This window comes from Filicampus tigris, chromosome 2, assembly GCF_054856515.1.
Source record: "Filicampus tigris isolate MCC_2025a chromosome 2, RoL_Ftig_1.0, whole genome shotgun sequence".
Taxonomy (NCBI): Eukaryota; Metazoa; Chordata; class Actinopteri; order Syngnathiformes; family Syngnathidae; genus Filicampus; species Filicampus tigris.
Genome location: NC_141218.1, coordinates 3,355,601 through 3,383,387, shown reverse-complemented (window position 1 = coordinate 3,383,387; position 27,787 = coordinate 3,355,601). Strand labels below are relative to the sequence as shown.

Here is a 27,787-nt window from a genome sequence, read left to right as displayed (position 1 = left end):
ATGCTTTAGCAGCTGTGTAATACACAAGGAAGTGTGTGTGTGTGTGTGTGTGTGTGTGTGTGTGTGCTCGGTGTTACTGACACGTCAACGTCGTTAATTAAAGGACCCAGAGGTCGCGTGCATGTGGAGGCAAAAAAGTGATCCGTTTTATTTCATTAAAATGTTCCATACAAACAATGCATACACACTAGTTTCATATTGCTTGGGACATACGTTTCTTTTCTGTAACTCTGTAACAAAGTACAACATTTATGAAAATATAAATCTCTAAACGGGTAATCAATCCGGACAATACAAATAATACCATAGAAACATTCATCACCAGTATGTCAACTATGAGTTGCAAACAAAGAACTTATTAAAAGTCATTCAAGTTACTTGAACATACAGTTAATACCATTTACGGGCGTCCATATGGCCACATTCAAATATACGCTTAAATTGGCATTCCAATATATTCGGGCAGGACTCTTTAAACCTTTTTTTATTTTTTTTATTCTTTTTTTTTTTTTTTAAACAGAGAGAGCACACTTCCTTGATCATAAACAAGATTACAGTCCAACACTGAAACAATTTGGCAACAATATAATTACATTACAAGCCTCATTAAACCAAATGGGACTTTTGCAATTACACATTATAGTATATTTTCTCTTTCTTTCTTTTTTTTGTTTGTTAAGAAACTCTTGAGGGGAATTATTTTAAAGCTCTATCCTGCTACCTTGTTTAAAAGGATCCAAGGGCCATCGTCTTAACGGTCGAAAATGAGTAAATGTACTAGAATAGCCCTTTGAGAAGTCTGTCGTGGTGAGGAGAGTGTGTGGCTTTGCTTCGTACTTGTCATATGTCAACATTACACTACGTCCAACTTCTGGAGCCACTAATTCCGTTTTCACCCAGTGTGCATTCTGTGAGCTCGCCTTGTCGTAAAGGTGCTCGTGAAAACTGCGGTTGTGCATTTGTCGTATCAACATCGGCCTTACCGAAAGTACACTCTGCAATTCAATATACGATTTGTTCTTGTACTACTACTAACAATTACAGTATCTACCACATGTGAAATTACCATCTTTCATTTTAAACAGCCAAACGTACCTGGACATCCTATTTGTTTCTGTAGGCAAATTCTGTTTAAAAATTGTGTTAAGACAAACGCTACATCTACCAAAAAAAAAATAATAATAATAATAATCTAATACAATTGGAATATATCAACTTATTTCTCACAAACCACCAATAAAGTGCTTCCACCTTGTGTCTAAACTGCTACAGTAAATACATATGCACAGGGCCAAATTGTTTCAGTGAAACAACGGGCAATGAGTCGCTGTCCTTTTCTATTTCGACACTTGAATTCCACTAGACCCAAAGCAAGTACACAGAATAAGGCGTGACTTTGTGTGGTGCTATGCTACACTGACTGCTCCTTCGTGGTGTTCCCCTTGAAAACATACAGCTCATACGGGACTGGAACTGCAAAGTCACAGTCAACGCTCCACAAAGTTTCCACAACTGTTGTGACAAAGAGCAACGCGACGCGCGGCTCGCGTTTTTGTGTGTGTGTCCATACCGTACTGTGTTTACAAATTCCCTGCATTTTCATAAATCTTGTAGTCTGCACATAAAGACATTTAGAAATTCCAGGCACTCACTTTGATTGCATTAAGCACAACTTAACATTTTAAAGAGTTGCACAAATTGCAGCAGCCGAAAAGAGACATGTACGTGTTTGTTTGTTGCACATACCATCTGATGTGAAGAAAATAAAATGTATTCTTACTGCAGAATGCGATGGCATGACGTACACAATGTAAATAAACATAATGGACAATAAGAGTGGCAAAGATGACTGGAATGGCTTGGACAGTGTTCTGTCACAAATACATTGAAATCATTTGTTCTTCAAATGCTAAAAGGACACATCATGGCAAACTCGCATCTCATAGAATTTGCTTCCATCTTACGTTAACGTGTTATTTATTCCGAGCGTCTAAATGTGAAATGAATTAAAACGGTACAACTGGATAGGATAGATAGTCAGGCGCCTGACATTTGCAGCTGAATCACGTGGCTGTAAACAAGAGTCAACTACAACCCTCCAGAGATTCCGAACCTCGTCACACATCTCCGCTCTTCTTTTTCTCACTGCAGCAGCTCTGTCTTTTTTGTAGGCGTAGTCGACTCACCTTCGCCGGAGTCAGACACATTGATCGGGCTGTCCCTGGAGAAAACCTCTGTGGATTCCCTCCAAATGCAGTCGGCAATAGTCTTAAAGGAATGATTGCCACATTTGGGACGGACCTTCTGCGAAGCATTGTTGACAATCTGTCGGCTGTTGGACGTGGCTATCTTGATCTTGAGGGCGGCGTCTACGCGGTCCACCACCGTGTACGTGCCGATGCTGCCGTCCTCAAAGCCGATGATGATGTTCAGAGCTCTCTGGGAGAGTGAAAGGAAAGTGGGCGTCTTGTACAAGGAGCACGTGCCAATACTCTTCCCGTCGGCAAGTCGCATCACAATCAGATTGGACACGACCCCGGCGTCGTCATCCTCGTCGCAGTTACGAAAGCAGACGTATACGAGATAACGGCCGTCCCGTGATAATTTCTGGCGCCAGATTATACCGGCGGCATGGACGAGCCTCAGCTTCCCACTGTGTAGGTCCAGCACGTTAATATTCTCGTCACCTTTGGACACAATTCCTTGTTTGCCGTTGGGTGAGATCTGGAAGTCCTCGAGATTTTTAAGGAAGCTGGCCGGCAACTGGACGCGCCTGCAGACAGCCTCGTCTGCCACGCTCCAGATGAAGACGGTCTCTGTGGATGTGATGAACACGACGCAGTCAGGGCAGTCAGGAATAAGTTTGAAGTTGACAATGGTGATGCCGTCATCGCACACAAACTTCTTGGATACGCTGCCCGACCACAAGCTGACGGCGAGGAGCTTGTTTTTGGAGGTGCCCACGAGAAATGTGTTGGCTGTGGTGATCAGAGCATTCTGGAGGGTGACCAAGATGTTGCACACTTTGTGTCCTGTGGCTAGTCTCCAGACTCTTGAGGCGTTTTGTTCACAGAGTGACACAACAAACTGGTCGTTATGGGTGATGAGCAGCTGGGATATTCTCTGTCCATTGATGCGAAAAATGTTCTCCCCACTGACGGTTTGCCAGATGTATTGACTGCACTTGTCATCTGAAGTCACCATGAGATCCCCTGAGGAGGTTAGCACACAGTTCTCCACTATGCCCTCATGCTTAAAGACCGTTTCTATAAATCCAGTGCTGAAGTTCCACTTGTGGACTGCTTCCGAACCATCCATGGTAAACACGTAATCCTCTCTGCCGGACAACTGCAATGTCTGGATCTTCTTGCCTGTTTTGTCAATATTGGACATCGCTGTGATGATGTCGATGTCCCAGACTGACAGCACTCCACTGCTGGCAACAGAAAGCAGCAGGTTGTGGTGGACTGATTTGATGAGTTTGACAATGGCCCCTGATATCTCGATCAGGCTCGCCATGCATTGCCCGCTGTCCCTCCTCCACACAAAGATGGAAGAGGTGTTCTCCATTGAGGCCACGATACTTTGTCCGTTCTTGGAAAGAACGGCAGCTACAAAGCGCTCGCTACGTTTTGCTTTAAACTTCTCCACCATTTTCCATACCTTTGTATCGAGAACCTCAATACTTCTGGCCTTGCAGAGCAGAATTGAGCGCTGGTCTTCCGAAAGCTCAATGCTCACCACTTCGCTGTCATCTCCTCTGCAGTCGTAATCCTCCATCAGACGTGGGTTGGTGATCTCTTTGGTGTTCCACACTGACAGACTCCCCTCATTGTCAATCATCACCATTTGGTTGACCGTGTCTAGGACAAGAATGGACTTAACAAACCCCCCCGAAAACTCAGAGGTAACAGTGGCCAACTTGTCCCCATTTCCCAGATGAAAGATGGATGCAGTGTTGAGGTACTGTCCACAGAAGGCATACATTCCATCTGGTGAGCACTGGACACAAGTCACCTCGTACCAGCAATGGAACTGATAGAGAGGCCAGCCGTACAGTAAGTCAATGACGTTGACATCTTTACTGGCCTCGAGCCAGGCTAAGGCATGGTGAGTTGACAAAGTAAAGCCGTTGATGAAGGCCACTCCACCGGTGACGCCGCCGTGTTTGGACCCCTTGATTTCAACTTCTGATAATAGGCAGGATTTATGATTATCATAAATAAGAAGTGTGTTTTTAGTGGTGGCCACCACTAAATATTTCTCATCGGTGGTTAACCTGATTCCCAGCACAACGGATCTCGCGGTGTCGATCTGCCGTAGCAGTTGTCTACTCTCGACGTCCCATGTGCTGACAGACCCATCTTCAAGGGCTACGAGGACTATGTTTGGCGCTAGGGTGGGCAAAATTTCCACAATATGCATGTAACTCGAGCTCAAAGGTAGCCTCTCGGGACTGTAAGTGACATCCATTGAGGAGTGAAGAGGCACAATCGAGCAGTACTTGGGACCGTCCTTGTCGCACTCCAAAAGGAGATGTCGAAGTTTGGGCAGGGAGGTGACAACTGGCAAAAGCCTTTGCTGCAGTTCTGCAGAAAGCGATGCTGGGTTTTTCAATACCTTGACCTTGATGCTGCGCAGAGTGGTGGCGAGAAACTTCAGCTCTTTTTCTTGGGTGTAGCTGTAAGCCAAGTCGATATCATTTAAAGCCTTTTCAAACTGTCCGATCTTGATCATTGTGTACAGCCAGCTGAAGTTCATGATGACACCAAACATGAGGTCATCAGTACGGCCGCTTCTAGTGAGGTGGAACACCAGCTCTGTCATCTTCCTGTGGTTGACAAAGAAAATATCAGGCTCCAGAAGGTTGCACTGGAAGACCCAAGGCTGCTCTGGAGTTTGCCTGTCATACGAATACTTGTCAGATGATGTTTTCTCATGGGATTGTTGATGGTGGGGATTTTTGTGGTGTGATATATTTTGGGACGTAAAATGATTGTTGTCATACGTGAAGATTTTCTTCCTGCCCCCTGACCACGCCCCCAGGAAGTATTCTGCTAGAAGGCTGTGCATTTGATGGACGTCTTCCTCGTTGCTCAGGTACAGTTTCTGGGCAATGAGATGCAGATGCCTGTTGGCCCAGACCATCAGGGTGACGTTACGCACCTGACGTTCCACGAGATAACCTTCCAGCTCCTCTTTGAGCCTTGCCACCAAGTCACAAGAAATCCTTAAGGGATTTTTGAGGTAAGATACCACAATGACATCACCAAGGACAATGTTGTCCAGGGAAAGGATGTCCTCCAGCTCAATCTCAGTTAACCCTGCTTTGGCCATGGTGATATAACCTAATGCTCTAAAGACAAATCGTTGGCCCAACTTGTTCTCGACTGAATAGAATAACTGTTCTATGCTTTCGTGTACTGTGGAGCACAGGGATTTCTCATCCACGTCTTTGTGAGACCTCCAGTGCACCACCTCTCTGTAAATTAAGTTCACAAACATCGGCAATGTGCACTTTGCTAGGGCCTCGTTGACGTAGATTTGTTGGCCCGAGGTGACCTTTCTCTTTACACCAAGTAATTGTTGCTTTAAGGTCTGGCTGCAGACCTTGCGGTCCCTCTGTATTAATTCCACATAATTGTCCTCATCATGTATAACATGTCGGAGCTTCTGCAAGATTCCATGTTTATTGGGCAATGTTGACACTATGACGCGGACTGTCCGAGGGAGTTGAATTGGAAGCCACCACAGCTTGCGAGCTTCATCAGCATCTGACAGCTGCTCCAGGGCGTCCAGAATGATGACCAAGGGCCTGTGAAAGGAGGATTCTCCTAGCAGGTTGATGAGGAGCTCCCTCATTTCCTGGATTTTGTTAGGCAAAAAGTGAATCAGGCAGCGGTAGTTTATTGCAATCTGTTCACAGATGCTCTGGAGAAGGGTGCGCAAGTCTGTGGAAGGTTGACTGGAACCGATGAAACGGACAATAACCACGGGATCTGTTTCGGGGCCCATCTCTTTCTGGAGCCATGCGTAGGCCTGAAAGACAGTGTTGAAAGATGTTTGAGTGTTTGAGATTCCTTAGCGCCTGATCTTCTGTTGAAATGATACTGAAAATGTCTCACCTGTTTGGCCACTTCTGCAAGTAGCAATGTCTTTCCTGTGCAGGGTCCCCCATGCACTACAAGCGGACTCATCCTACTCCCCTTAGATGGTAACAGGTACTCCTGCACGTAATCCAAGGACTCTGTCTTGTACTCATGCAGTGCTGAGTAGGCTTTACACAGGGACAGGTGCTGCAAGATCTCATCATACAGCGGGTCTGCCTCTGTGTCAAAGTTCTGCTGGACTGTGGCCTGAATTATATCCACCATATCCTCATAGAATTGTTTACATAGTCCCTCCACGTAGTGGCTCTCCACTTCCTGCGAGTAGCCTAGCTTCATGTCGCAGTGCGTGACCGAGGAGTAAACACGAAGGTTAGACGCGGCCACCACCGTTGGTATGAACTCGTCCCGCACCTTCAGCAAGCGCTCGTAGGCCTCCTGGTTGCGCATGATGCGGTCGCCGCTCATCACAATGTCCATGTAGCGGGTCATCTCTGGGAGTTTTGCAAAGCGGTCAAAGTTTGAAATCTTGCGAATGTAGCAAACGCATTTCCTGAGAAAGGCAGGAGTTTGTTTTCCGAGGGCAAAGTCTAATTCGTCTTCCAAGGCTGCAATGAGAAGAAAACGAAAGAAAATATTACACAGCAACATACTGCGTGTGGAAATTTAAACTAAATCTAAAATAGCTACTCTTTCCCTAAAACTGCCAATTAGAACGTGCTTAAGTTGTAGTTTAAGTATACCGCCCGACATCCTCAGATATGAGTCTAACAGAGTTCTTTCAGGAGATAATCTGAAAAGCTTTCGTAACCATTTTTGCCAGTGATTACATTGATCCCTTGAGCCTCATTTAAAAAGAGCCAAAGATGATAACAGTGAATGGAATGTAAAAGAGGCTCTCCAACAAAGAGCCTGCTGACTGAAATTCTGCCAGTGTCTCCTGTGTAGTTTTCTTCACACGGTGGCACACTAATTACAAGAGACCCAAGTTTGGATGGAAAAGTTGGGCCTTCCAGGAGATGGCACATGAATCTCCATTGAAAACAACGATAAATTAGGAGGACTTAGATGCCTTCTTAAATGGTGAAATGGCAGACCTGAAACTCACCAGAGCAAAGGAATTTCTTGGCCTGAGTGCTCGGCATTGTCCCCTTTTCTTGAAGCTGCAGAACTGCCGTACGGAAGATGCGCTTGATCTCCTCCGACACTTTCCTCCAGGCCTTGTCATTCTTGGTTTTGGTTGCACCGCTGGACTCCATCTAAGTTGGATGGCAGGCAGGGAAAGGACAGATTGTCTTCACCCTGCAGACTTGTGTCACATGCAGAATTGCTTGACATGTGAATATTGAGGCTAAACATGATTTGGAAGTACGCGTCATGCGCTGTAGTTGGGAAAACAATCAGTGTCGAGCGTTTATTTTCTGAGGTTCGCCCGTAGATGCACTCACTGAGTTCTGGTAGTTCTTAAGCATTTGGGCTTTGGGTTTGAGGTAGTATGCGGGTGGCACAGAGTTTTCATCCCTGCAGTACCACTCGTCCAAGATGTGTGTGTCCAGCCCGGCCTCCACTGCGGCATCCAGGATCATCTCAAACTCTGCCGATTCCACCTCTCCTGGCACTCGAATGGTGCCGTACTTCTCTCCCACCAAACCCTGAAGGAAGACAAAAGGACAGGACGAGGTCACCAAGGCAAGCAATCAGTCAGTGGCAATTAAATTAAGGACAGATCTCACTCATGTGTAGAAATGATAGCACTAGGCCGAATGTAGCAGTTAGATATGCTAATGTGGATTTGTGAGGGGAAGTGTGTGGGCCACTTGGTTATTATCATCATCACCACCGCCTCCGTCTTCATCATCGTTGCACAACCTCTCCTCACAATCTCTTTGTGTAATCGTCATATGTAATAATTCACTGCTAAACATGTCGGTGCTTCAGTGCATACTTTTGAGTGACAGCTTATTTGGTATCCGCTTCGATGACCCGGGTGATTCCTTGATATGCTTCATGCACCACATTCAAGGACAACCTGAGCGAGAAATGAAGCCTTCCACGACACGACTGGCTGATCTTTACATCCTGTGTAGCAGCACACTTCTAGCCTCGGGGCAAAGGCACAAAACTCCAAGTCAGGGGACTGGAAAACTATGCTGGTTGGCGAGAGTGCCTCAGAGCACCGACAGGTCGGCCTTGCACTGGTTGCCTTGGCAATAACAGCGGGAGCAAGACGCAGAGAACGCGGCGGATAAAGTTCGATTTCTGCAGCCTCCTCTGTGATATTGACATGCGTCCATGCTGCACTCATTTCAAAGGAATGAAATCAGTGCGAGAGAATCCAGAGATGAAATCGGCAAGAAAATGCCAGAAATGAGACAAGCCCTCCACTGTGCCAGGATTTTTACTGTCCAGCTACAGCCTTCATCTTCCTTATGAGCCTGCAGAGGAAAGCAGTTAAAAACAAAAAATGCCTTGCTGCATCAATCACCAAATGAGTAGATATTGATCAGATTCATGCTCTTGAGCGGCAACTGATGTGCAACAATGACATCCCGCTCAAGCTTCCAGTGAATGATTTGCTCCTCCGCTGGAATTTGGAATGCAGATAGATTGCTTTCCACCTTTGGGGTCAAACCTCCTGGACAAGGGCGATCATGTTAGCCTTACATCACACTCAACATAATGCGGGGCGGAAGCAGAAAGAAAAGAAAATCAAGGTTACTCTATCCCCAACTATCTTCTTTCACTGGCAGATGGGAGAAAAAGCGGAGAGTGGAAGCGCCGAAGCTGAGACGCGTCCTTGAGGCGTTTATCGAGTATTTATTTACGCGTGGGAATTGGAGACCGTCGGGGAGCTGAAGAAGGGAGGAGAAGAAGAAGAAACGACAGTTGTGGCTCATTGTCATGCTTCCCATCACCATGCCAACCCTTGCAATCACCATGGAAACCTTTATTGACAGATTAGACAAAAGCCCCCTCGTCCAGGTGTGTCACGTGATGGTCACGTGTGTGTGTGGTGGGGGGGGGGGAGCTTGATGCCGCTCATAAAACACATCTAAAGGCTCACACACACTTTGTAATTTCAATTGAGGAACCTTTTCAGGATTATGTGTGACAAAATCAAGAGATTGGGTATCATGAGCGCTGCCGAGGTAGGCGCAAGGAATTTAGCCGGTACGGAAGGAAAACGGATCAGTAAAGGTGGATACGACGGGGAAAAAGGAGCTACAGCGGTTATAAAAAGTCTACACTCCCTTTTTCATGTACCAGGGGTTTTCCTCTATAAAAAATGAGACCAAAATAAATAAGTCTCATATAACAAAAAGCTGGCATTCGAACAGGGCTTTGTAGTCCTTTTTATATCTTCGATGCTTTGTGTTATGTGCTTCGGGTCTATTTGGCTCAACGCTGGTACGACAATGCTCGGGTCAATCAGGGTTAAGGTGTGGAGGTTGCGGGCTGACCAACGTGAAAGCGAAAGCGGAGATTGCGCCTCTTCTTTTCAACTCAACATTTAGCCCGACGGCATCTGACTTGTATTACCGGCAATGTCATTGCCCTCCGTCGCAGTCGTTGTTTGAAGCGCACAAGGACAAAAGAGTATTTGTCACAGAGAGACCTTTTGAGAATTATGAGGTGATTAACACGTTGGATGCAACCAAGGTTATCTGGGAAATCCCTGAATGTTTTCCGCACTGCGACCATTTAGAAATCGTAGACGTTAGCACACGGGTTAGGCATCTCTCCAATAAAAGACAATTCGATACGTACATGTCAATGCGGTGCGGTACGATTCAACAACGATACATTTTCAAGTGGGACGATAAAGATTCTGTTGCGAGTCAGTGGGGATCACGGTTTGCTTCAATGTGGTACGATTGTATCCTTAGTGTTTATTCATTTTCAACAACATAAAAGCTCTCCAAAGGCCAAACGATTCAAGTTAACTGCATTCAAAGAAACAGCAAATCATCAACGGTATCAAACCGGTTGATAACTTTTTATACGAGGGATGTATGTTAGTGTAGTGTGTAATGGTCTGGTGAAGTCAAAAACGACTTCTGATTCAAACTGGTTTTCGGTACACCCCTCAATGAGCATGTTACGCGTCAGGAAGGTCACATGACATGGTGTAATTGAATGTCATGTGATGCAATTGAAATCTACCGATAGCACAGGCATGGAGACAAAAGTCAGTCAGGGGAAGGGGGATTATGTTCTCAAGAGTGCTGGGATATGACTGTCCTACCAATAATGCATTACCTCTCCACCTCACCTCCAGAAAAAGATCTGTTCTATTTGAATAATTCAGCATCCATTACTCTACCTGTCATCTCTGCCTTTCTCCCCCATCCCCCTTTGGCCCTTTCCCCAACCTAAATTTGCCGCCGCCGTCACATTACTCATTTGTACCTAAGTGTCATTTTTAGCTTGCGCTACTCACAACGAAGCACGGCCCCGCCGACGTCTTCAGACAGTCCTCCAGCAGCTTCATCCGGAGCCGCTGCAGCTCCGGACTGTCCCACTCCTCTGGGTCCACGCCCCAGTAGAGGTCCACCACCTGACAAAGAAAAAGCAAAAAAATTGGTTGACAATTGAAAGATTGCCGAGCAGGGTCGACTCTGACGCCGCCGCAGCCCTGGGCAGATTATAGATCGATTTGGAGGAGGCTCGCAGCTCGCCACATCAGTCACGGCGTATCAGTGTCACTTATCTGCCCTCGCGACGGGCCCCGTGCTGGCGAGCCGCGGCCGGGGGAGGAAATGGAGCGAGTTTATGACGGGTGTCCGCCGGGTTCTAGCAGGCGACTGCGAGGCCGCGTTGTAATCAGGAGCCAAATTAATAGTCGTGTCTATTCAGCAGAGAGAATAGGCGGATTCAATTTGTGCCGTGATCGTTGCTCTTCATTGCAGGACTGAGGAATGGAAAGGTGGATGAAGGCGAAAAATGGGCAGTGCGGAAGCGAGGCAGGAATTCAAGGTAAGCGGGGAGGCATAATTGAGGCTAAGAGCAAATTTATTTGAAGGTTGTTGTTGTTGTTGTTTTAAATGGAGAGGGCTCCTGTGAGACAGGATTTGGCAGCCTCCATCCCCCTTTTTTCCTTCATGCCAATTTGCCAATCCTTCCCTTCGATAGCACTCTCCCACTCTTGCCCTCAACTATGGTTGCTTACGTAAGAGCTGAAGCAGATTCTGCTAAGCGGCTTTCTGACGCCCTTGGAAGAAGTTTGCCTGCGGCAGGTCATATGCAGGAAAAGTCAACCCCCCCCCCCCACTCCCCGTTTATTGAATGTTAGACTATTAAGCATCGGGATAATGCCCATGAAGCCCAAGAAGAAAGGGCGTGAAATCAGGCGAGAGGTGCAAATCTCCCTCACCGAGAAAAGGTTTCAGGCAAAAAAAAAAAAAAACATGTCGCCAACTTCAAGATATGGTAAGCTTCTCCTTCGTAGCATGTAGGAGGGAAATACTGTACATCCCGTTTATTACTGAAGGAGAAGTATGCTTGTGGATATTCTTCGTCATCAAAGTCATTTCATTCTCGGGCCTTTGAGTAGTTCGCAACTGGGCTGCTGTGTTTGTCCTAGAGGATGTTTCACCTCTAATCCGAGTAGGCTTCATCAGTTCATGGAATGTTCAAATCATTTCGGAATCTTCGTACAACTTAATTTTTCTGTCTTTCTTTGTTTTTATTTAAAAAACGCTTCGCTTTATTGTGTGTGTGTGTGGGGGGGGGGGTGTATATATATATAGATAAATATAGATATATAAATATAGATATAGAGAGAAATTTTGGTGTTTTTCTTTTTTTTTTCTTTTTTTTTTTAAATGCGTTTGGGCAGCCAGATGCTGCCCCTGATAGGATGCCGCCTTTTGCCCCTGCGCCGGCTCACCTTGCCCACCTTTGGCTCTGGGCATCGTCCTCACCCTGCTCCGTCCTCAGAAAGCATTTTGATTCTGGGAGGAAAGTGAGTCAAGTGGCGAGGGAGCGGGGAGACTCGGATTTCATCAGGCGACCTAGCATATGTGTGTCAGTGTGTGCCGCCGGAAAGAGACGGGCGGGCGCGATTGTGGATCGTGTGCGTGCAACGCCTTGTTGCGATGGCACATGAATATGAAATCAAAGCAAAGGATGATGAGCAATTTGACTCCCGCCGCTGCAGCGATTCCTAATCCCGCTGTCGTAAACGGGTTTCCACCGAGGTGCCAACTTGTCACGTGGTGTGGCTTTCGCTCTTGTGTGGGGGGGGGGTGTTGCAAGCACTTGCAGCTCTTCCGCATAAATCATTTCACGCTCATGCATCATGACAGCCAGCTGAATCACCAGACGGGCACGTGGCCGCACGCCAAAAGCGTCTTTGCACATTTGCCTTGGCTTGGCGTCATCGCGCCGTCCTACGTCACGCACGCCAGCGATTGTGGAATTCTGTCTGCCGTTGTCTTCCTGTCGCCAGGGCTCCCGAATGTGTCGCGCCGAGAGACGCGGTGCCAAACGTCCGTGCCGTTTCCTGTTCAACATGTTTTCTTGGCCACAAGTGTTAAGTCCCATCGCCACATGCCGCGGAAAACAGACGCTTTAATTGTTGCAGAGTGTTCTTTTTATGACAAAAAGGAACCTGCCATGCCGATAAATAAGCTTGAGCCTTTTCAGACGCCTGCGATCTGCTGCGTCTATAAAAATCTATCAATTTGAATGCAGGCGCGCAACTCTTAATTAGGACTTGCTTGCTTAAAAACAATTGCTCAGAGGAAAGAAGAAAACACAATCCTTTGTGCTACGTGATGCCTATTCTGAACAGTTGACAGCCTCCAGTCGTGTGTGAAAAGAAAGGCGACGTCTTCGGCCATGATGTGCCGACGCTGCACGTTGAGCTTCAGGAGCGAAAAAACACTTTCGCCAGGTGAAATAAATACTGTCAAAAAATTGAAACAGTCCTTTTTAATTCAAGTTGACAGCTGACCAGCGTTAGAAAAGTTTTTCAGTTTTTTTTTTTTTTTACTTTTGTAAATTCGTTATTTTTTTTAGAGCAGGTTTGTTAGTTTTTATTAGTTTTAATTTTTTTCTGAAAATTCTTCATTTGTGTTAGTATCATTAGTTTTAGTATTAGTTTTAGTTTTTTTTTTTTTTTAAATATAAGGAGTATTTGTATAAAGCAAGATTAAAAGAAAATGTCACTGTACTGTACAAGAAAGTAAACTCCATTTGTCAAACAACTTTGGCCTTCCTTATAAATGAGCCGCCAAGCCTCATTGGCGATAGTAAACGATACAATTGATAAAGTACATGTTCACGAGAATTATTATAGCTAGTTTTTGGTAGTTTTTTTTTTTTTTTTTTTTTTCAAAAGAATTTGAGTGTTTATTTTATTTTGCTAACAGAAATGTTTTAGTTGCAGTTCGTTTTTGTTAACTCTAATAACCTTGCATCTGACCGCACACTCCACATCTGCTAAAATGGTGATGGAACACAGAAGCAGATGACGTTTTTGGTGCGCTGCAGGTAGATCATTTCAATTTGGCTTTAATTGCAGTGATATCCTCACTTCTTTAGATGTCAAAAGGATTTTGTGGCTCAAGGTTGCCGAGCCCTGAAGTGGATGTTTGTTTCCAGCTTTTTATATCCTTTAGTAATCAGCAGTACAACATTGATTGGTTTCACCAAAAGCACAATTTTCTGAGCATTAAGCGGAGAAAAGAAGCTTTTGGTGACAATAGACATGTCAATAATAATAAGTTTTGCTTTTGTGACACCAGAAAGGACTTTTAATGGCAGAATAATAATTTATTTACAGATATACAACTGACTCACTGCATGGCTCGACTTGAACGGCAGTGGCTTTTTTACATGATGTTCGTCATTCACTCCATGAACTGCGTCATCCTTTCTCACGATCGCGACACGCACTTTCTACGAGCTATTGCGACATAACGTATACTCTGTTGATACCACACATACTCCGTTGGAGTGGATTCCAGCTGACGAATATAATCGTCTGCAGCAGTGAAGGAGTTAATACAAGAGCTGCACAATTGAATACGCTCCAAAATGACCCTCCGAAGGTTATGTTCAACACAAGAGCCAAACGCGGGAATTGCAATCCGACATAAAATAAGAATGAATGCGAGCTGGCGTCACGCGCAAATCGCTCCTCGCGTTTCTAAGAACTATCTGAAGGCCAAATCTCCCGCTGGCTCGAGGGCTCTCCTGGATTTGTCGAACAAACTCTGATCGCAATCTCTCCGCGCATGCCGATGTCGATTTGCAATGCAAATGCGCTGGATGGCCGCGGCGATAGAGCGAACGAAAGGGAGAGTGACGCCGGCTGCCGGGCGATGACAACGGGGAAAAGCCCTCACGTCATTGTGCCTTATCCGCGGCGAGATGCGTGCCAACCTTCGTCGCCAGGCAGGCGCCTTATCTCGGCTGGCCTTCTGTCCGGTCTAAACGATCCGGGGACGGACGTGTGCGGGGCCGGGGGTCCTTTCAGGTCCCGAGTACGTCACATGTAAAACTGACAAGTCTCTTTGACGTGAAAGGCAGCCTCGGGAGCGTGACGGGCAAATCACAGCAAATGTGACTAACCTGGAATTCAATGCCGTAGTTCTCCCTGCAGAAGTCCCGTAGTTTGGGGTAGACGTGCTCTTTCAGTGCATTCCTTTCTGCCTCTGTGTCTGAAAGCAAAGGGGAGAGGAGAAGCTTTACCCTTTGCTTCTATGGCAACGAGATAGAGGGTTTCTATTTTTGTGACCGGCGCAAATCCGTTATGAACAGCTGGTGATTGATTGGTGAGTGCTTTTCACGTTAAGTCTACTACAAAGAGTGTCACAAAAGATGACCAAGATTATTTACATTTAGAAGAAGAAGCGATGACTTAATGTACACACACACAGACTCACATGTATGGCACAATGCATGAACACACACTACTAAATACTACTACAACTAAATGGCGTGAAAATAGTTTGTAAAGTTTGTGAAAGGTAAAATTGTTTTCCACGTTCCAAAAACATGATTGATCAAAAGCACAATTTTATTGTTGCTGTCAGTATTTTCTGAGAGAAAACGAATGTTCAGATGTTTGAGGTGTCACTAAAGCAAAAATGATTAGAAGCAAAGCCACTGTTGTGCATGAAATGTAGCTTTTCACCAAAAAAAACAGTTTTCTGCATTTTTTGTGCAAAATCTGTGACTTGGGTCAAACCATCACATATTCTACTGCCGATTACTAAAAAAAATAAATAAATAAATGAGGTAAAAAACATTTTTTTGTGATGAAAGAAGAGAGTCTAATCATTCCTACGGTAGTTTCTGTGTTGACATTTTCCTGAAACACAATCTTCTGTGAGCCTTGAAAGATCCGTCAAAATGCTCTAAAGTGTCTGCCAAGAGGTTCTCTTTTGGCTGCCATTGACGGAGCTAAAAATGGGCGGTTTGCGCCGTTGCGGGGGTGCACACGGCCGACATCATTCGCCAGCCAGTAAATGCGGCTCTGTGCGTAAATGTGTACAGCGAGCGGTCTGCGACCGTAGCATTGTCAATGCTCTGTGGCCGCTGTGGCAACAGGCAATGAAAGTCGGTTCCCGATCAAATTCAGCGTGAGCTGCTGGTAACCGCTGGCGACTTCAATATATCCATAGACATGTTTGACATTGCGTCCTGCTTTTTTTTTTTTTTTTTCCCGTGAAAAACGCTAACCGCAGCTAGCTGCTGCCAGGCACCGATCATATCGGCATGTTGAGTTGAAATGTCCGACAGTGAGAGCGCACGCCTTGTCCGTGCCGTGTCCCACTTTTCTCCCCTCTCAGTTTTTCCGCCTCTCCAAACGCTTGCTGTAATCTATTTGGACAAGCCCAGTCTCTTTCCCCGGAGGGCGCGGATGGACAGTTCAAACAAAACATGGCCGACAGGGAGACCTGCACGGAACGCCCCTCGCCCCGCAAGCGTGCACACACGCAGAGTGAGCGGGGCCACGCCGGCAAATCGAGTCTGACGTAGCTTTCACTCGTCTATCTTTAGCAAAGCTCGGGGCTGCGTCCAGACATGCATCTGCCCACAGCTGGCCAGCAAAATGTCACATTGAAGCGCGGCGATAATGTGCAGTAAGTGGCTGCAGCGGCGCATCTCCTTCCATCACAGGAACACTGCGAGGAATCATAAACATCTTCATCATTTTGTGTTTGAAAGCTCTCAGATTAAACTGTCGAGGGTGAGTTATCGTCACCCGATGTACGGTGCGCTTGGAATTCAAGGCACGACGGACGACGATGCGAGACAAAAACGCGCTTTGTGAAGTGACAGATCAGTCGGCTTGACGTCAGAGTTAAAAAAAAAAAAAAAAAAAAAAGAACTTAAATTGGGGCATTTGTCAGTCAGGAAGCACTTTAACACCAAGTCAAATTAATAACACTGGTCAACAAATTGTTAGCAAAAATGTTCAGTAAGAATTTGAAATCCAAATTTGGAATTAATTGAGGGCACCTCTGGTGTGCCTCAAAGGTCCGTACTTGGCCCCTAAGCTTTTTTTTTTAATTAATTAATTTATTTTTTTTATTGTATTCATCATTAAGATTCGCTAATGCAAAATGTTTTGTTGCACATTTTGACTATGCCAATAATAACATTTGTGACTTGAGAATAAACGTTTCTGAAAAAGCGACGTCTTCTCACGTCTTCTCTTGATCGTCAGTCCCTAACTCATCGCCGTGCATTTTTTTGATCTGACTATGATGTCGAAGATTATTAACTCTTTCATGGATGTCAAACTCCAGGTTCAACGTTCTAAATTGGACCAGAGATTTTTTTTTTTTTAAGTAACGGGGTTAATGACATCCTGTAACAATCTTAGTTGTGATGTTAACCCACGCTGGCAAGTTTTCACAGAGGCGTGACTCACTTGTCTCACTCACTTAATTAAGAATGATTTCAATGTGATTTTGTTTGATGTTCCCGGGTCTTTGTCACGTTTGTTGCAATAAACTATCATATAATTTAAAAAAGTAATATAGTTAGTACTGAAGGGTAGGGTTCAGCAACAGGTGGAATTTTTTGTCTGAAACATAATCGCTATAAATGACAACGCATGGTAAAATACGTGTTGCGCAAGCTTTTCTAGGGTCAAACTTCAGAACAAAAAATGAAAATATCTCACAAACCTGATGTGCTAGGGAAAAAAAGTCAAGCGGTTTAAAAATCAGCGTCAATCGTAACTTGAAGGGAAACGTAAAGCCATCTGTGCTTGAAATGTGCTGTTGACCAGCGTTATTATTCGACGTTATTTGTATAGCTGGACATTTGGCGTCCTAACGTTCAAATCCAAGCGTCCAGAGCATCACCGTCTTCGGCGTGGAGGCTCTGCAGTGATGCAAACGCAAAGCCAGTGAGCAAATCAATAGCAGATGACCCGGAGGATGCTGAAGGCGGAGTGAGGAGGCGTAGAGCAGCCATCCATGAAGGCCAGATGTTCCTGCATCTCCAGAGTCCCGCAGGTTTTTCTCAACGCCGCGGCGACTCCCAAGCGCATCTGCTGTGCTTGCCTGTTGACTTAAGGTGATTGAGGCGCTGCTTGCCAGGGCCCGATAGAAATTTTTTGGCAGAAAAAAAAAATGCATTACCCGTTAATCGGACGATTAAATACAAAAATATATAATCGGAAAGTAACTCTTTTTTTTTTTCCCGCCATTGCATTTCAATGGGGGTCAATTATATGTGGGTTTTCACTATTCTCTAGTGGAAGAAATAGCGGAGCTCAATTAAATAAGGTCAATTCCTTGCACACCTTACATTGCTCACCTAAGCATTGCTTGTGCAAATTAGGATTGGCTTTGTTTCGAATGACAGGTCCATAGAATGACCTGATCAACAAATCCTGCGATATGTATACAAGAATACAGTACACGGTCATTGTCTAGATTTATGTGTCGTAAATAATGAGGCCAGTGTCACTTGCTGCGTCAACTGCTGTAAGCGTAAAGGTAAAAATAATCGGCAAACATCGGCAGTTTGGCAGATGATTTTGGCCGATGTTTGAAGGGCCATAATTGGCAGATTTAATGGGCGAGCCGATTACTCGGTCGGTGTCTACCGCTTGCCTTCTGTGTCGTAAAGGGGACAGGGAAAGCCCCCTGCTCCCGCTGCCTACAACCGCATTTGTATGTGAGCGGTGGAGCCAATGTCAGTCTGTCTAACATCTGCGCTAGCAGCTGTTGAGTGCTAAATACATCACGTCGAAAAGGAACGCCCTGTTCTTTGCATCAACACGAGGTTCGTTCGAAGCATTCTAATTTGATGCGCGACGTGACGTGGGAAGAGGTGCGCTGTCACTTGGATTTTTTCTTCATTTTGCTGTGTTCCTCTTGGGGTGCTCGTCCTTACGGGATGTGCATTTTAGGTTTGTAATTTTGTCCAATCAGATTTCAGCCTTTTTGTGTCGCCAGGCCAATCTACGGTGGCGCCTTGAAATGCGAGTGAGCCGACCCGGCGTTGTATGCTTTGCTAAACTTGCTGCTGCTTCTTCTTGTTGCGAATAAATTCAGTAAGTTTTACACAGATCGGATCGGCTGGATTGGATCGGCAGATATTTTTCATGTTGATGCAAAGCGATCAGTTATAATCTGCCGATCGAAAACGACGTCGTTGATCAGAGACAAGACAGAGCGAACACAATCTCGTTCACTTGCAGGGACGTTCTGTGCAGGCATTGGTACTAATCCAAAAATTCTCAGCATATAGAGCCAGATTTTTAAAAAACTTTTTCCCCCCAATATTTTTCTCTTTTCTGTGCATTGAATTTTCAGCAGCGTTTTTTGCTACAATTTTTACGGTTTGATTGTTATTTTTCCCCAACGCATTTCAATGAGAGTCAATTATATGTACATTTCGGCTATTTGTGCGCCGGCCGGTCCCAATCACCTGCGAATAGCGACTGTACAGTAAATTAACAAATTATTTAAATAGACTGGATCGATTGTTCCATCTTCTGATCGGAGCAATGATCAGTTATCTTTCTTTTTTCTTCAACTCGGCGATCGGCTCCAAAATCCTGATTGTGTAAAGCCTCAAGACGGTTATTATTTCCAACCACAGCTATACCGCTAACCCGGGAACCCATTTCTTGGTAGTTTTACCTCATCAGTGTGTGTAATTTTTAGCCCTTGTTGGATCAAAACGTTGACCCAACGTGCTGCGTCCAATCCTCAACCCAATGACCTGGCTTTCAATAACCCAGCACTGTCTCCCTTTTGGACCCTGCGCTGTTCGCTTTTTCAGTCAATTTTGACCCAGCAGTTATATAAGAGTGGAATATCGATGATTTTGATGTCCACGCTTTTAAAAAGTTAGTCTACGATGATGTGGCAAATATTGTTGCAGTGCACAAAGCTGGCTGTGCGGCCACAGGTGGTTAAAGTGCTGCAAGCTGAATCTGAGGTGATTCGTGGGAGCGAGATTTGAAAAGGGCTGCCGCATGGCCGCCCACTGTTGACGTACCGTCGGGGTTGGCGCAGATGAAGACGCGGACGCTGCGGCCGCTGGGGACGTGGTGAGGCGGCAGGGCCAGGACGTTGCCGCTGATGGCCGCCCTGCGCAGCGCCGACTCCCGCGGGCAAGGCTGCCGGCTGCCCACTCCCGACGGCCACATGGGGGGCGACTTCCAGCGTGGCTGGGCACAAACACACGCGCCTTTTTAGTGCGCGACGCGGCAGGCTCATCCAATCAACTAACTTCAAGGAAGAAGAAGAAGAAGAAGAAGAAAAAAAAAAGGCGATTCACTTTGGCGTGGGGATGTCATGCATGGCAGCGGGAGAATCACATGCAAACAGCAACGACGTGTTGGAACGTGGAATGTGTAATATTTGATGGTATAATGAAGACAAGCTTTGCACTAGTGTGCCAGAATACTACAGCATGGGTGTGATCGGAATAAAAGTGGATGTATAGCCCACTCCCGTCACGGTGCATGCGTAACGTGTGTGTACACGTCCTCGGACGCATGCATGGATTTTCACGATAAACAGAGCAAAAAAAAAAAAAAAAACGCAACGAGACGACACACAACTGGAACGGATGAGCAAGGCAAGCATCGACCGTTTTCGCACACCCCAGAGAGGATGCTTGCAAAGCCGAATAACCACCGAGGGTGCTTATTCCGCCGGGAACAGGTGCAGGCAAGTCGCCGGTTTTCCAAGAGTTGCTCAATCCGGCAATGTTTGTTTAGGGGAAAAAAAAAAAAAAAAAAAAAGAGGCAACAATAGGACGAAAAGTTGTCGGATCAACTCTACATGAAATCCCCCGAAAAGCAGCGAGGCGCCGCATCCAGGGAGGACAAGTGATGCTGCAAGTCAGGCTCAACAGCGCTCTCGGTGCTCACATTCATCCGCTTCATTTCGCCGTTTCCGGTTGGATCCGAGCGTCGAGGGCGACAAGAGCACGACAAAAAGGCCCATCAGGGTGCTCGCGGGACGGGAGGTGTGTCGCCGCTCGCTGGGCTGCACCCCGTCGCATCCTGCTGCCTCTGCGAGCCGGGCGAGCTCTGGCAGGCGCCCAGAGAGACGTCAGCTCGTCCAAAATAGAGACGGAAGTGATGTGGCTTTTCAAAATAAAGTTCGTATCGCTTTGCGGGGAACGCTCAACATGGACTGCACCTTCGGATGTGGAAACAAACGGTGTGATTTTGCACGTGAACGTTTCGTGCACGCAAAACGTCGAGTTCCATGCTAGAGGAATCGTTATTTTAGCAATTGCAAGTGTGGACTTGCTATTTTACTTTGAAAGCCAAAGGATGGCTTGTGATCAAGCTTAGATTTGGATGTCAAGCTTGATGGAGGAACCTTCAACCTGGTAAGCCAACTGTTTAAAAGCAGTGGCGGGCAGTGCGTTTGGTCCTTACTACCACTAGTATCACGTTGCAATTATAGAAGTCAACAATACTAAAGAAAAAAAATGCTACATAACAGCAAATGTTATCATATGAAGCAGTTCACAATCAAAACGTATCTATCTCATTACATTACATAGTGTGGCAAAAACGGAAGGCGATCCTCCTTTGAGCATTTCTCGACATGGAAATGAGAAAGATCTATTTAGTTTTTCCTGGCTGTAGGACAACCGGTAGGATTTATTTTTTGTATTTTTTTTAAATCAATGTTCTGGCGCTCTGCTCTCAATTCAAGTCAATCACCCTTTAATCAGCTGAAAACTTTTCCAGACTGAAGGCTTGCGTGCTGCGAGCAGACCGTAAGAAACCTCCCCATGCTTTTATCTCCGGTAGACTTGATTCTTTTAACGGTCAAGTGCTTTGTTACAGCTCCAGCTGTTATGAAACGCGCTATGTGAATAAAATTGTATTGTATTGTATTGTTACGCTGCACACAAATGGAATAAACGGACAGCAGAAGTGAAGTCAGCCCCGAATGTAAAGGTTCAAAACGTTGCTCTTTTTCCATACCTCTGATGAAGGAAAGATTTTGAAAATCACATTCTTCAAAACCCTGCTCTTGCACTGTACGTTATGTTAGTCATTTTGGTCTTAAATGTCCTCGACTCTTTTGTTTGTAACTGCTTTTAAATGTTCCTTGAGAGTGAGCTTAGTCTGAAACGCGCCATGGAAACGAAAGCCTTGCCTTGCCTTGCCTCGCTGCTCCTTAAATATTCATCCAGTCTCATGCAATGTGCTTGACGTTGGCAATCCGTTGGTTTTTAGTCATGCTTGCAAAATCCTCTCGCGCCGCAACGTCCGCGCGCCGTTCGTAGACTTCACTCGGGAGTCGGCACAAAAAGGAAAAACAACAAATCAGTCATACCCTCCCCTCCCCGTGTTTACATTCACACGTCCGACAAGACTCCTTGCAAGCCAAGCCCCGGGAGATGCCGCAACACAACGAAACGGCACCCGGGTCCGTGGAATTGGAGTTCAAGAGAAGCAACCTGTGCACGACAAAACAGTTTTCGAGGGCATCTTGGAAACTCCACCACCGCTGGCTCCTTTGCGGCCAAGACGGCAGCTGGCGAAAGTTATTTTGTGGCTATTTGGGGCCGCAAGGAGCTCCTTTCATCGCCGGCCAATTAGCACTTTTGTTTGAGCTCCCGCTGTGACCTTTTGCCGCTAATTGATTTGTAGAGGAAGGAGCGTAACGCTCCACTGTCCACACCTCTGCTTTCTCAATGCCATGAAACGTCACCTGGCTTGATTTCATTTGTGAGTCATTGTGGAATAGAGATCAGTCGTGGAAAATGCACTTGCACAAATTCAAGTGTAAACTTGCCAAGTCGAAGCCTGACAGTAACGTACTTCCAAGTCAAACTTTAGCAGCAGTGGAATTTGTCCATTAAGAACCGAATAGCAGACGTGGGCATTTTTGCTGACGAGTGAGAAATGACGGGCCGATTTTTTTAATAAGGACGGACTGAAGTGGATTTTCAGCCGTCGGAGTGATCGCCACTAACCGGCTCAAGTACAGACGGACGGACGCCAGTTTTGCTGGCAGATTTTTTTTGGGGGGTCTTGGGTGGGCGTTCGGACTGACGAAATGAATGACGGACTGTCCAACTGATAGTAAAATGCCCACCTCTGCCTAATATATTTCCTGGTTCAATGACACTGAGATCTTGGGAACGCCTAAAAATTCATCAAAGAGTACTTAGCCGTTGCGAGTGGGCGTGAAGTTGCAAGAGAGAGACTGGAAGAGTCACAGAAAGGCGACGAAAGGACACACAGACCCTCGGTTCCGCCTGAAAGTTCAATGTCCCCGCGCTTTTTGCGAAGAGTCTTTGATCGGCGACAAGTACAATTCTTCCCTGTGTCTCCAGCGCGCTGGCTGAGCTTCTTCTCTTGAAAGCCGCAACGTGCCAAGTGTCAAGGATCACAGCTCACCGCGATTCCATTTCATGCGGATTTCAAGCCATTCGGAATTTCCCTGAGCAAAATGTTCCGCCTCGTGCCGGCGTGCGGCAGTAAGGCGAGGATTGCGCTCTGATCCGCACTTGCTCCCCGCCGATCTCGACTCACGCGGATGCGGTCTCCTTTGTAGTCTTCGGAGCTTCCAACGTACATCCCGTTGCTCGCGTTCGGCCTCAAATCTTTTAATTAAGCGTTTTAGCTGAGGGAGAAAAAAAAAAAAAACGAAGACACCGTGCATGTGTGGCATATGTGAGCAAACCCCCCCCCGGTGCAGATGTGCCAGTTCCTTGATATCTCATCTGATGCTTCCGAGTGAAACGCGGAATGCACGAACTCACGCGGCTCGTAACGCTGCTCTTTCCACGCGCTTGAATTTTTCACGTGAGCACATCTTTGGTGCGTTGTGGCGCAGAGAGCGCAGTGCTTCTAGTTGAAGTTCAACTTTCAGCCTCCGCAGGTGGGTCGGGGCTGTCCGGACGCCGCGTAGCGCCGCTGAGAGGGCTAATTGTGAAGGAGTGGCAGATGGTGCCGCCCACCTCGCCTCGCCTCCCCTACCCCCGCATACTCTCAAAAAGTGAGGCGCTTTGGTGGACGGCCAGTTTGGGCTCTTTTCCTGGCTCAACATGCGTTGCTTGTGGAAAGTGGATGTAACACCGTGGGATTGAAATGCTTTTGGACGCGCCGCGTTTGGCTTGCCATCTGAAGCATGCCGCAAATGACGAGGACACGATGAGAGAATAAGCCGAGGGACGCGGCGCGCCATTTATTCCAGGCAGAATTGGAAGCTAATGAGCTCCCGCAGGACACTTTGGCGCACTGACAGATGAGTCTCTATTGGCTCTCTTGTTAGCCTTAGCTACCTTAGCTTGCCAAATACTGGGGCAGATCATCGACGCTCGCAAATAGAAACCCGCTCCCCAAAATTTCTGCCTCCTGGCCCGCTTCTGTTACACAATTGACAGCAAGTGGCAGTGCAAGGCAAAATGGCCGCTCCCTGAGACGGTGGATCAAAACAAGTGGAGTTTTGCCGCTTGATTCGTATTCCTCAAATGCAATACCGTCTTTATACTAATGGGGGCGCACAAAACATAGTATTGCAAAGACCATTTTAAACGAACGGTCTCGTTGCTGTCTTAGTTGAAGTTACATGCGTCCTAACTACCGATTCTGAAGGCCCAGTGTAGATTATATTTACATGGCAACACATAGAGGCTGAAATGTGATTGGAGAAAAAAAAAAAAAAAAAGGAGTGTACCCATGAGAAACGCTACGAAACGAAGCTAACAGACTGTTGGGTAGACATTAGGGATGAAACGATTCATCGAAAATCGCTTTAAAATCGATTTAAACTGGTTAAAATATGCATCGACGTAAAAAGAAAAATTGGTATAGAAGTTTTGATCACAAAATTTGTAAGGATAACAGTCAAATCTATTGTACATTTATTTATCTTAGTTCTGGCACAAACAAAAATGCAGTTCAAACAGTCAAAATGAGTTCTCAGCTTTTTTTGTAAAATTACAAACGTTACTGTCGACCAAATGCAGATGTTCAAATAAAAACATATTTTACTTTTACTTTTTGCTTTTTTTTTTGAGTCATTCATTTTGTTAAAAAAAAATGTGACAAAATGGAATCGAAATCGGGAACTGAAAAATCGAATTGAATCGGGGCTTGATGAATCGTTACATCCCCCGAAGGCATGAATGCAATTTCATGGGACAAATGACAAATGGCCATTTTGCAAAGCCTCCAATGAACGTGCGCTTCCTGGCGCCCATTTTGCTTCTTATTAGTTCGATTGAAATGGGCCGCAAACCTGGCATTAGAAATAAGCTAAAAGTAGAAACTGATCCATCTCAGGTTTGCAGACACACGGTCGTGATTATCCGTTGTGGCTGCAAAAAAAAAAAAAAAAGGCTCCTCCTCGAGACTCGCCCATGATTACATTCAATGAAGAGTAGTGTGCTTCTAAAAATAGCTCCCTGAAGAAATCACTGGGCGCATTTTACCCGACCGTCTCCACTTTGTATGTTGGCAAGCGCATGTGCGCACATGTGAGCTTTCTGTCTCTCCCCGGCACGTTGGAGGCTGTTTTTTGTTGTTGCTGTTGTTGTTGTTGTTGTTCTGTTTTGTCGGGTGGCTGTCCCAAATTCTGATTACAGCGTTGTGTTGTGAACACGAGCTCCTTGGTGGAGGAATGCGAGAGCAATTTCGGCACCCCGGTGTTGTCAGAGCGATGCAGAGGGGGCTCGGGGCTGTGAGAAAGCTCGGCTCCGGCTGACCGCCTGGCGGCTCGGGATTTTGCTCAAGGTGAAAAGGAGACTTGTGCGTTTTGGGAATTGATGGTTGAGGGCAAACAAGACCAAGGGAGGGTAGTGACTCGTTTCTGAGTTGAGTCGTCATGTGAAGAATGCTGACCGCGAAACAAACGTCCGCCGTGCTTATTATAAGCAAAAAGAGCAAAAATGAACGGCAGTCGATGATGTCCGGCAAAGGGCCGAAAACGGCAAGAGCCCAGGAATTCGTCTGCTGCTTGGCGAGCACAATATCGCCACACGTTTCATGCCATCACGTGGAACTCCTCGTTCCTTCCGTTCTTCATTTGCACACGCACGGCAAGCAAAAGCGATGATGCCGATTTCGCCGTAAACACACATCGTTGCAGCAAAAAATCGCACCGTTTTTCAAAACTTTTTGAATCCAAAAAATAGCCCTGTATTTTATTCAAATATAATTAAAGAGAATGTAAATAAAAAAAACAACCTGGTAGTTACTGTATGCTTTATAGTACAGTGGTCCCTCGACATATCACAGTTGACTTTTTGCAGTCTCACTTATTGAGGAGTTTTTAATCATACATACCCAATTTTGTATCTAGTAGGTGTGTAACAAAAACTGAATCAAAAATCAAAATCAAAAATCAAAAACCAAATTGAATCGTTCCACTTTGTAATATATCGAGATGGAATGGTCTTTTGTTGGAGAGCGATATCTTAATATGGCACATTTACAGTACTGACAAGTTCCTTCAAATCGATGTGGAATGACAACAAAAAAGTCAATCTTTTCATCGTTCCCTCTCGAACTGAGCCGTACCGTATTGAATCGAATCATAATTCCCCGAAGTGGAGTTTAATTGAACCGTGCCACTTTCAAATTGAACCCTCCTTGAATCGTTTTGCAGCCCACGTATCGTCATCTTTTGTGGCGAGATGCGCTCCCCTAACATTTTTGATTTTTAAATATTTTTTTTGCAATATCAGAGGATTTTGCGCAATGTTTTCCACACGGACTAACGTTACTACAGACTCGCGTCACAGCCAACTCTACACTATCATTCGTCGACTCCCATATCACTCACCAGAACAAGCCCTGCCTTTTCGAGCCACACGCATTCATAATCACAGATACTACAGTGTAGAATGTAACGATTACGACCGCAACTGGACAAAAAATGTGCATATTTTGTACTGGTATAATGTTTTGTGATCTCAATCGATGGGGTAAGTGGTAGACCAGTCAATTCTAAAAATATGATGGAAGAAAACAATGATGAAGTCACAAAGAGGGCAACTATTGAAGGTGTGTTTGAAAAGGCCTGAATATTTCTTGTCCATCGTAGTCCACGTGGACGTCCTGTTCAAATGGTTTGTGATAGCAAAGGCGCGAGCGAGCGTGCGCGACATGGTCAAGAGACTCGCGTTGCGGGGGCTTTCTATTTTTCTCCATTCGAGCGAGTTTTGAATGGACCCACCCGAGCTTGGGCACAATCGCAGGCCCAAATCTCTTTTGAGATCGTTTTTCTTTCGTCAGGATATAATCTGATCATCAATAAACATTTCCAGCGAGAGGCCGATTGCTCCCTCTCGGATGACTGGGATCGATTTTGATTGTCGCGCTTCGCCTGGCTGTATTTTGGGACTTTTGACGCCTTCACGTTGAAGACAGCCAAGGTCACTGCGTTCTTGTATGATACAAATGCACACGGCCTCAAGTTGAGCTTGAAGGAACGGCATTTAAATAAAAAAATTAAAAAACGCTAGCATTTTTTGCCAGATCGTTTTCCCCTGCAGTCTGCATATTTTCACTCTCTTCTGTGTCCTTGTCACACTGATTTCATTTTTGATTTCATCTGTGACTGCACCCTCCCTTCCTGTCTGCCAGTCACGCGGCCGCAAAGAGCGTCCCAGCAGGGCTGCAAAGGTGCGGCGACCGCGTGGCGCCCCGCAGCCCCCCCGAGGCAGGGCGGGGCTGCGCTGTCTGTATCTGCTTATCGATCCTGTTCTCAGCTGACCAGGAATCAGATGATTCCTCTTGAGGCTCTTGAGTCCGCCCACAATGGTGCACAGAAGCGGATTGGAAAATTGGTGGCAAAAATAGTCACACTACGCACTTCTAAAGTGTCGAGTGAATTCAGGTTTGTTTCTAGATACATTACACGTATTTGAAGATAATTGCGGACAATGTGCAAAGTAGGGGTGGGAATCTATGGGTACCTCACGATTCGATCCGATTACAATTCAGAGGCCCACGATTCGATTCAATTCCGATTCAGAGGCTAATGATTCGATTCCGATTCCGATGCATCACTAGTATTGGCTTACATTTTATAGTCCATGCAAGACACTTGTACCCTTTTAGAAACAAAAAAAACTCAAGGAAGGGCAAAGATTTATATGTCACACTTTGACTTCGTTGCGCTCGTATGAGGTTTTGCTTGTTCCGCCATCTTGTCACATATTAACTTAGCCTAGCACAGACATCAGATGTACAAACGTACTTAATC

The 27,787-nt window shown here is 45.8% G+C and overlaps 2 protein-coding genes across 7 annotated transcripts in view; one reads left to right on the top strand and one right to left on the bottom strand.

Moving 5' to 3' along the window:
• LOC147150902 (uncharacterized) overlaps window positions 1–27,787 on the top strand; it is a 57,045-nt gene that overhangs the window by 2,699 nt on the left and 26,559 nt on the right. For 4 of the 5 annotated variants that reach the window (XM_086023854.1, XM_086023855.1, XM_086023853.1 and 1 more), the window contains one exon: window positions 11,018–11,084. In XM_086023854.1, the coding sequence (XP_085879980.1) occupies window positions 11,018–11,084 (67 nt within the window). Of the gene's footprint in view, window positions 1–11,017; window positions 11,085–12,903; window positions 13,012–27,787 lie in introns of those variants that run through there. The other variant, XM_086023857.1, reaches the window with a different exon arrangement.
• nwd2 (NACHT and WD repeat domain containing 2) lies at window positions 125–22,826 on the bottom strand. Of its 2 annotated transcripts, none has more exons than XM_086023852.1 (8): window positions 20,200–22,826; window positions 19,590–19,761; window positions 14,688–14,776; window positions 10,549–10,665; window positions 7,556–7,759; window positions 7,216–7,366; window positions 6,126–6,715; window positions 125–6,039 (listed from the first exon to the last, which is right to left on the bottom strand). In XM_086023852.1, the coding sequence occupies exons 2-8, from the start codon at window positions 19,738–19,740 to the stop codon at window positions 2,143–2,145; spliced, it is 5,199 nt and encodes a 1,732-aa protein (XP_085879978.1). In that variant the 5' UTR covers window positions 19,741–19,761; window positions 20,200–22,826; the 3' UTR covers window positions 125–2,142. The 2 variants fall into 2 exon arrangements, with proteins under 2 accessions (XP_085879978.1, XP_085879977.1); XM_086023851.1 differs by having other exon boundaries at window positions 20,470–22,826.

Excerpts from the sequence above, each read along its gene's own strand:
- nwd2 (XM_086023851.1), bottom strand. Across the intron at positions 10,666-14,687 it reads ACTACGGCATTGAATTCCAG|GTGGTGGACCTCTACTGGGG; the intron begins GTTAGTCACATT and ends TTTCTTTGTCAG. Across the intron at positions 6,040-6,125 it reads TTGCAGAAGTGGCCAAACAG|GCCTACGCATGGCTCCAGAA; the intron begins GTGAGACATTTT and ends ACTGTCTTTCAG.